We start from the raw sequence: 9,251 nt of genomic DNA on the forward strand, positions 1-9,251 counted from the left end.
ACATCATACCAGACTTGTTTCCAGTTCACTTTTGATCAATAAGTCGAAACCTGAATATAGGCGTGACAATAGATTTAGTATCATTTTTATTGCTAACTAAACAAGCATTATACAACAAATTGTGATTTAAGTTGAATATAATTTGCACTGAGGGGAACTTTTTTTCTTTAAACAGTTATATAAACAATGATATTGGTACACAACATGCCTCAAACTAATAATAATTTTATTACCATGAAGGAGAGTTCCTGACATAGAAGATAACGGCATTTTTTTAAATCTTTCTAACAGACTTGATTTTGAAGAACGTGGCAAAATTGTGTACACAAGCAGTTCGCCTTTGAGTTTTCGGCACAGTCACTGAAGTTAATGAAGGTGGTTGTACACCTACTTGTTCTAAATGGTTTAACAGTAGGTTTGAAAATATGCAAAGTTTATGTAAAATTCTATTTTTCTTTGATTCAACAAGCAGTCAATATAACTCTAAAGTGGATACCAAATTACCCTTGTAATAATGAAACCCCAAATTTCAGTTCAATCTATTCTTCTCAGAACTCGGCAACAAAGCAACAATAAAGAATACCAGACCAAATGACGGAATAACTTGAACCCAACCACAGTTTGCGTGTGACAAGTTCATTATTAGAGAGTCAGCGTCAGCAAAACTGTGTTGTGGGCTCTCAATACTGTACAAAATCTGCATAATCACATTGCACGAGAAATCGCAGGTTGATGCCCTGTAAAGGAAAATCTGTTGGCACGTTTGTTTTCATCACGTAAGCTGTGAAAATACTCCAGAAAACGTATTTTTAGTTGGTTTAATCGTTTGGTGCGAGACTCCTCTCAAACAAAAACTATCTCGCCAAGGTCATTAAAAGGCTGTGTATAGTATAGGCCTACAGCTTCTGATGCCAAATTTTCATTTTAGCACTTGCGTCCAAGAAGGACCAGAAAATGCTTCACAAAGCTTTCTAACTGGTTTAGTCTTCTGGACCCATGCCGGGCCATAGTTGCCAATAAACTCATCAGGCGCTTTAACGGTGGACTTCACGCCACTTGCATGCAAACATGTAAATGCGTTGCGTGACTAAACTGGCGACACGTTTGGCACACTGAATATTGTTCTCATCTTACTAGGCTGACTCCTGACACATCCCGGCCTTCGAGCCCCAATCTCAAACCGGTATTGGCCGCACTGCTAACGCAACATACTTTCGATTGATTCAGTGATTTTGATGATTTTAATGAGAAAACTAATTTAAGCGTAGTAATAAAAGCGACACAAACTAGGCCTTGCGAAGGAAAACACTGTGACTGCGTTATACAAGCTTGTAAATGATATTTCAATTCAAGCTTTCTAGTATGGTGTGTCCGGGCGTGTTTCAAGCCAGTCCTTAACTTGAGGGATTTTCTTCATCCTTTCCATATGAGCTGCTAGTTTCGGGAAATCCTTCGGGTCATAGTTGGATGGATAATGGGTACGAACCGTTACATCAATAAAGGCGAATACATAAAAATCCGCCATTGAAATCTGCGAGAAAATAAACCAAATGGGGGAGACAAGAATATGTTTAGAAAATGTTGCACAAGAAATGAAAAAGTCCAAAATTTTATCGACATTAAAGATCCACCTTTATTCTTACATTTTAAGTCTTTTTTCTTTCTGAAGGGAGAAGGGTGAAGGGAGGTGGAGGGGTGGGGAGGGGGAGGGGTAAGAGAAGGGATGCAATCAAATATGGATGAAAGGTGCATCGGAAACGGTTCCCAGATCTGTCGAGGGTGTTTACAAAGGAGCTATCAGCAAATATAACGAAATTCATGTCACAACTTACTGTTTGACTTTTATTCCCAAACAGAATATGTTTTCATTTCTGTGCAAATATTATTCATGAGGTCAAGTTTAAGTCTGTACCTTTTCTCCTACAAAGAAGTTGTTTCCGTCGTTGTTTTCTTTCAGCAAAGTTTCCAGAATTCCATATATTTTTGGTATTTTCTCCTCAACGTATCTTTTCTTCAAGGTGGCCTGGAAAGAATTAAACAAATTGTTACGGTAACACTGTTATGGATTCGTTTAATAATCCTATAATCAGATGAGATTGTCAGCGTTCAATATTCCTTGCATTAAACAGAGGCGTGCAGGAACCCCGTTTGGGAATGGCAGGTGGGGGGTATCTCACTCTTTCTCGTATAGTTAAAAAAGAGCACAGAATATATCTTTTTGTGCTTGAAAATCGATGAAACGGAAGAAAATCATCTGAAATCATCAGCAGACAACTTCACCCCAGACTGGACGTCAGCCCCCTGGCGGCTCCTGCACCTTCGTAAATAACAGTGAACTCTCCCCCCCCCCCGCCCCCCCCCCAACCTCTCCATCTCAATCAGGAAGTCCGTCTTTCGCCTCTAGTATATATACATCCATAGTACGATCCTCTATAAGGAATGCTGCATTTTATTCCATTTTCAGAGCTTTGTTCGCTTAAATTATACAGAGGGAGGGGTATTTGTACACCACGCCCACACCCGTCATCATCCTTGAGAGTAAAACAAGAAAAATCGAAAATACTGCGACTTCCCCGGCTATGGCCCCTGTACCTATGGCGGCTCTAACACCTTGGCCAATAACAGGTTAATGTTCGCTCTTCTTTTCTCCATTCCCCCACAATCCCCCCCCCCCCCACAACCCCATCGGAAATATCCCGTCCCACGCCTCTGGTATACATTTAACGAAAGATAGACTGTAATAATTGCTGATTCCCGTTTTAACTGACCTTGACCTCGTCACTGTCGTGCGGTTGCCAAAGTCGATCGATATCATGTTCATAATCAACGATATTTTCGCAAATGGAGTCGATACGAGTTGATTCCCAGTTGTTGCTGCCATAAAATCCTTCGAAATATAATAAGAAACATCGAAATAATGCGACAATAAAACGTTGAGAGTGTTGTGATAAAAAGTAAAGTTTGCTATGAAATGACAAACTATTTACGTATAACATCCCGCAAAACGTGAAAATATTGCAAATATTTCCGACATCAAACATCAAACTTTCGAGAATTATGTAATTTTGATATCAGGAGAGAAAGAAACGTCAACACGTCATTATTTACTGACAAAGAGCAAGGTTGACCCAACAACCGTCTCTCTGTCCTTTCCCAATAGATAACAATCTATGGGATACCCCCTTATTCCGGCCTCTCCCCACCCCAAACCCCACCCCCCCCCCCAGAAGTGATGTCCCTGATGTATCCCTTGCATAGTCTATTCTAATTATACTTCTTCAAATGAGGTAAACAATACCTTACCGGTGGCACATAATTCTGTAAACAGTTTCCAAAACTGACCAAAAAGTTGTATGCGGAAATGCAGAATTGCTTGCCGACTAGGAATTGTTATGATAATTTGTCAGTAAAAGTATGAAGCGGTTACTGTGGCGATCTTACCTGCTTCTCGCGCAATGTATCGACAGATTGCGAGTGATTGTATAATCCTTTTACCATTCACTTCAAGAACCGGTACCATTCCATGCAGAATAGCTGAAAAGAAGCATATAAAAGTTTCATTCATACTGAAATATTTCGGCTCGGATGGTTCCTGGGACTTGCTTGGGATAACATTGACAAATGACTACGAAGGCCAGTGGAAATTTGAGTGAATTACAACATTAATGTTACACTAATGATTTAGGAATGCCGCAATTATGAGTTTGGATAACGATCAGTCCCGGGGACGGATTTACCGTCGGACCAGATGGGCTCGGGCCCATGCATGGCCTCCGATCTATCTATACACGGGGACCACCAACATTAGAAGGCCAATAAATGCAAAAGAAAAAACGGGATACGGGAGCAAATTGTGGCCTATTAAACAGAGTATCATTAAATAAAAGATTCTTCTCTTCCCTCATCATATTACTTTTCAATTTCTGGACGAGCGTCACCCACCCCCCCCCCCCCACACACACACAAAAGAGAAATTCGTCCTTGCATCTGGGTGCCACAAGGTTGTGTCAAATAAGCACTTTTGTTTTGGTTTTATTTGGGGATGAAAAGGGGGGCGGGAGGTACCACCCTCTTTCTAGATCCGCGCTTCGTTACCGTAGTCGCATTTGTCTACCAGTATTGAATGTACGCATATAGCTTCCAGTCTGGCAACGAACCCAATACATTGCGCTACTGACCCCCCCCCCCCACCGCAACAACCCCACCCCTCCCACCTCTCATCTTAACTGTATGAGCTGTAGGCCTACTAAATAAAGTATATACTTACTCTTTTGGAATTCCGGCCACTGTTCTTCCGATATTCTAAAGTCTTCAAATTCAATGCCAGCAGTTTTAAACATCAGTCTTGGGCATTCGCCACGACTCATCATGTCGAAATATATTAGTTTGTAGGTTGCCATGCTCTTTAAGACTATAATATATGTAATTTTCAACTTTCCAAGTCAGTCTCAATGCGCTGTGGAATTAATAGCGTCGAGTGCGGGCTCCTTGAGTGCAGTGCATGCATTCAGACGGTGAGCTAGCTTATGTGTAACGGTAAACAGTATAAAGTACCAACAGATAAGATTGTTTTCCCTTTTTCTTATCTTTTTTTCAGGCGACACATAGATTGTGCTTATTCATCGTGACGTCTCTATACTATCTGCAGCGAGCTGAGATGAATTGCACGTTCAAGTTTCTGCAAACCACTTACTCACGTGAGGGAACATATAGGACACTTCACGGTCCACATAAATCTTCCGTAGACTACTGATTGAGTTCGTGCACGTGATGTAAATCATCTAACCGAGCGTTCCCTGGTAGCCGACTGTGATAAATGAACTCGTATATACATGAACTTACATTGGGTTTTCACCAAGCGACATTCATTTTGAACCTGAACATTAGAAAACTGTTAAAATTACACCGTGTAGGGACGCCTCCAATAATACTTCTAGGAGGCTTCAATTCCCCAGAAAAAAATCATGTGGATCAGCTCCCACCCCCCCCTTCCTCAGTGACACACATTACAACCAATTCCCAGTAAATGTAAAGTACACACATACGTAACATCTCTATTTACATTACAACCTAAACACAGTCGAAAACGTCTTCAACACTGTTTTAAAACTAAAGATACAGCAGCACCATTTTGCAGCTATAGGTACCCTCTAGTTTAGCACATTCCCCCATACCCTTCTCCTTAGGACCTACATCTTATTCCCGCCCCCCCCCCCCCCAAAAAAAGGGGCAAAAAAAAAGGCAAAGTTGATGTAAAATTATATTTTTCTTTGATTCAACAAACAGTCAATATTACTCTAAAGTGGATACCAAATTATCCTTGTAATAATGAAACCCAAAATTCCAGTTGTATATACTCTTCTCAGAACTCGGCAACAATTAAAGCAACAATAAATAAAACCTGAACATATAACGGAATAACTTGAACCCAACCACAGTTTGCGTGGTGACAAGTTCATTATCAGAGCGTCAGTGACGCAAAACTGTGTTGTGGGCTCTCAATTATAGAAAGTCTGTATAATCATATTGCACGAGAAATTGCAGGTGCATGCCATGTAAAGGAAAATCTGTTGGCACGTTTGTTTTCATCACGTAGGTTGTGAAACAAATACTCCAAAAAACGTATTTTAGTTGATTTTAATCGTTCGGTGCGAGACTCCTCGCAAACAAGCAAAATATCGCCAAGGTCATAAAAAAGGCTTTGTATGGTGTACAGCTGCTGATGCAAATTTTTATTTTAGCAATTGCGTCCAAGAAGGACCAGAAAATGCTTCACAAAGCTTTCCAATGGTTTGGTCTAATGGACCCCTGTCGACCCATATAGTTGCAAATGAACTCATCAGGCGCTTTAACGGTGGACTTCACGCCACATGAATGCAAACATGTAATGGGCGTTGCGTGACTAAACTGGCGACACGTTTGGCATACTGAATATTCAGTGTTCTCCTGTTACTAAGGCTGACTCCTGCCGCATCCCGGCCTTCGAGCCCCAATTTCAAACCGGTATTGGCCGCCCTGCTAACGCAACTTGCTTTCGAATGATTTAATGAGTTTGATGATTTTAATGTGAAAACTAATTTAAGCGTAGTAATAAAAGCGACACAAACTAGGCCTTGCGAAGGAAAACACTGTGACTGCTTTATACATGCTACTTAATGTCATTTCAATTCAACTTTCTAGTATGGTGTGTCCGGGCGTGTTTCCAGCCAGTCCTTAACTTGAGGAATTTTCTTCATCCTTTCCATATGAGCTGCTAGTTTCGGGAAATCCTTCGGGTCATAATTGGATGGATAATGGGTACGAACCGTTCCATCAATAAAGGCGAATACATAGAAATCCGCCATTGAAATCTGCGGGAACATAAACAAAATGGGGGAGACAAGAATGGTTATAAAATGTTGTTAAAAGAAATGAAAAAGTCCAAAATTTTATCGACATTAAAGATCCACCTTTATTCTTACATTTTAAGTCTTTTTTTTCTGGAATAGAGAAGGGAGGTGTTGGGAAGGGCGGGGGTGAGATAAGGGTGGATGCAATTAAACATGGAAGAAAGGTGCATCGGAAACGGTTCCTAGATCTGTCAAGGGTGTTGTCAAAGACACTTTAAGCCAATATAACAAAATTCATGTCATAACTTATGGTTTGACTTTCATTCCCACACATAATATGTTTTCATTTCTGTGCAAATATTATTCATGAGGTAAATTTTAAGTCTGTACCTTTTCTCCTACAAAGAAGTTGTTTCCGTCGTTGTTTTCTTTCAGCAAAGTTTCCAGAATTCCATATATTTTTGGTATTTTCTCCTCAACGTATCTTTTCTTCAAGGTCGCCTGGAAAGAATTAAACATATTTTTGTTACTGTAACACTGTTATGGATTCGTTTAATAATCCTATAATCAGATGAGATTGTCAGCGTTTAATATTCCTTGCATTAAACAGAGGTGTGCAGGAACCGTTGGGAATGGCAGGTTGGGGGGGGGGGGGGTATCCCACTCTTTCTCGTATACTAAAAAGAGCACAGAATATATCTTTTTGTGCTTGGAATTCGATAAAACGGAAGAAAATTATCTTAAATCATCAGCAGACAACTTCGCCCAGACTGGACGTCTGCCCCATTGCGGCACCTTCTTAAACAGTGTACCCCCACCCCTATCCATCTCAATCAGGAATCCCGTCTTTCGCCTCTGGTATAATACATCCATATTACGATCCTCTAAGGAATGCTGCATTTTATTCCATTTTCAGAGCTTTATACGCTTAAATTATACAGAGGGAGGGGTATTCGTATACTACGCCCCCACCAGGCCCTCATCCTCCTTGAGAGTAAAACAAGATAAAACCGAAAAGACTGCGACTTCCCTGGCTTAGGCCCCTATGCCCATGTCGGCTCTAACACCTTGGCCATGCAATAACATGTTACATGCTCACTCTACTAGTCCCCCCCCCCACCCTTCAACCACATCGGAAATATCCCGTCCTACACGTCTGGTATACATTTAACGTATGATAGACTGTAAGAATGGTTAATTCCCGTTTAAATTACCTTGATCTCGTCGCTGTCGTGCGGTTGCCAAAGTCGATCGACATCATGTTCATAATCAACGATATTTTCGCAAATGGAGTCGATACGAGTTGATTCCCAGTTGTTACTGCCATAAAATCCTTCGAAATATAATAAGAACAACGAAAGTGCGACAATAAAACGTTGAGAGTTTTGTGATAAAACGTGGAAATTGAAAGTTTAAAAAGTTTGCGATGAAATGACAAAACATTCAGATATAACATCCCAATTTCCGCAAAACGTGAAAATGTTGCAAGTATATGTCCGACATGAAACATCAAACTCTCGAGAATTATGTAATTTTAATATCTGGAGAGAAAGAAACGTCAACACGTCATTATTTACTGACAAAGAGCAAGGTTGACCCAACAATCGTCCCTCTGGTAGCCTTTCCCAATAGATAATACTGTATGGGGTACCCCCCTTATCTCCCAACCCCCCCCCACCCCAGAAGTGATGTCCCTGATGCATCCCTTGCATATAGTCTATTCTAATTATATTTCTCCCAATGCGGCAAACAATACCTTACGGGTATTGTTGTATCCAGAAATGTAGACTTACTGCAAAGATTGTAATGATAATTTTGTCAGTTAAAGTATGAAGCGGTTACTGTGGCGATCTTACCTGCTTCTCGCGCAATGTATCGACAGATTGCGAGTGATTGTATAATCCTTTTACCATTCACTTCAAGAACCGGTACCATGCCATGCAGAATAGCTGAAAAGAAGCATATAGAAGGTTCATTCATACTGAAATACTTCGACTCTGATGGTCCCTGGGACTTGTTGACAGATGAATACAAAGTCCAGTAGAATTTGAGTGAATAACAATATTAATGTTACACTAATGATTTTAGGAATGCCGCAATCATGATTTTGGATAACGTTCAGGCCCGGGCACGGACATACCGTCGGAACATATGGGCTCGGGCCCATGCATGGCCTCCGATCAATCTATACACGGGGACCAACAACATTAGAAGGCAAATAAATGCAAAAGAAAAACGGGATACGGGAGCAAATTGTGACCTATTAAACAGAGTATCATTAAATAAAAGATTCTTCTCTTCCCTCATCATATTACTTTTCAATTTCTGGACGAGCGTCACCCACCCCCCCCCCCCCCACACACACAAAAGAGAAATTCGTCCTTGCATCTGGGTGCCACAAGGTTGTGTCAATAACCACTTTTGTTTTGTTTGGGGGTGAAAAGGGGGGGGTACCACCCCTCTTTCTGGATCTGCGCTTGGTCACCGTAGTAGCATTTATCTACCAGTATTGAATGTACACATATAGCTTCCAGTCTGGCAACGAACCCAATACATTGCGCTACTGACCCCCCCCCCCCCCCTTACCGCACAAAACCCACCCTCCCTGTATGAACTATAGTAAAAAAAAAGTACATACTTACTCTTTTGGAATTCTGGCCACTGTTCTTCCGATATTCTAAAGTCTTCAAATTCAATTCCAGCAGTTTTAAACATCAGTCTTGGGCATTCGCCACGACTCAACGCGTCTAAATATATTAGTTTGTAGGTTGCCATGCTCTCTCTTCACGACAAATATATGTAATTTGCAAACTTTCCGAGTCAGTCTCAATGCGCTGTGGAATTAATAGCGTTGAGTGCTGGCTACTTGAGTGTGCAGTGCATGCATTCAGACAGTGAGCTAGCTTATGTGCAACGGTAAAC

At 41.0% G+C, this 9,251-nt stretch overlaps 2 protein-coding genes across 2 annotated transcripts; both read right to left on the reverse strand.

The window, feature by feature from the left end:
- Positions 1-69: 69 nt before the first annotated feature.
- On the reverse strand, positions 70-4,969 carry LOC139969137 (probable glutathione S-transferase 5). Its single transcript, XM_071973963.1, has 5 exons — positions 4,268-4,969; positions 3,442-3,534; positions 2,769-2,887; positions 1,913-2,023; positions 70-1,531 (listed from the first exon to the last, which is right to left on the reverse strand). Exons 1-5 carry the CDS (start codon positions 4,398-4,400, stop codon positions 1,358-1,360), a joined length of 630 nt encoding a protein of 209 aa, XP_071830064.1. The 5' UTR covers positions 4,401-4,969; the 3' UTR covers positions 70-1,357.
- Positions 4,970-5,253: 284 nt separating this feature from the next.
- On the reverse strand, positions 5,254-9,244 carry LOC139969138 (probable glutathione S-transferase 5). Its single transcript, XM_071973964.1, has 5 exons — positions 8,972-9,244; positions 8,186-8,278; positions 7,544-7,662; positions 6,720-6,830; positions 5,254-6,350 (listed from the first exon to the last, which is right to left on the reverse strand). Exons 1-5 carry the CDS (start codon positions 9,102-9,104, stop codon positions 6,177-6,179), a joined length of 630 nt encoding a protein of 209 aa, XP_071830065.1. The 5' UTR covers positions 9,105-9,244; the 3' UTR covers positions 5,254-6,176.
- Between the last annotated feature and the right edge of the window lie 7 nt (positions 9,245-9,251).

Source organism: Apostichopus japonicus, chromosome 6 (genome assembly GCF_037975245.1).
Source record: "Apostichopus japonicus isolate 1M-3 chromosome 6, ASM3797524v1, whole genome shotgun sequence".
NCBI lineage: Eukaryota > Metazoa > Echinodermata > Holothuroidea > Aspidochirotida > Stichopodidae > Apostichopus > Apostichopus japonicus.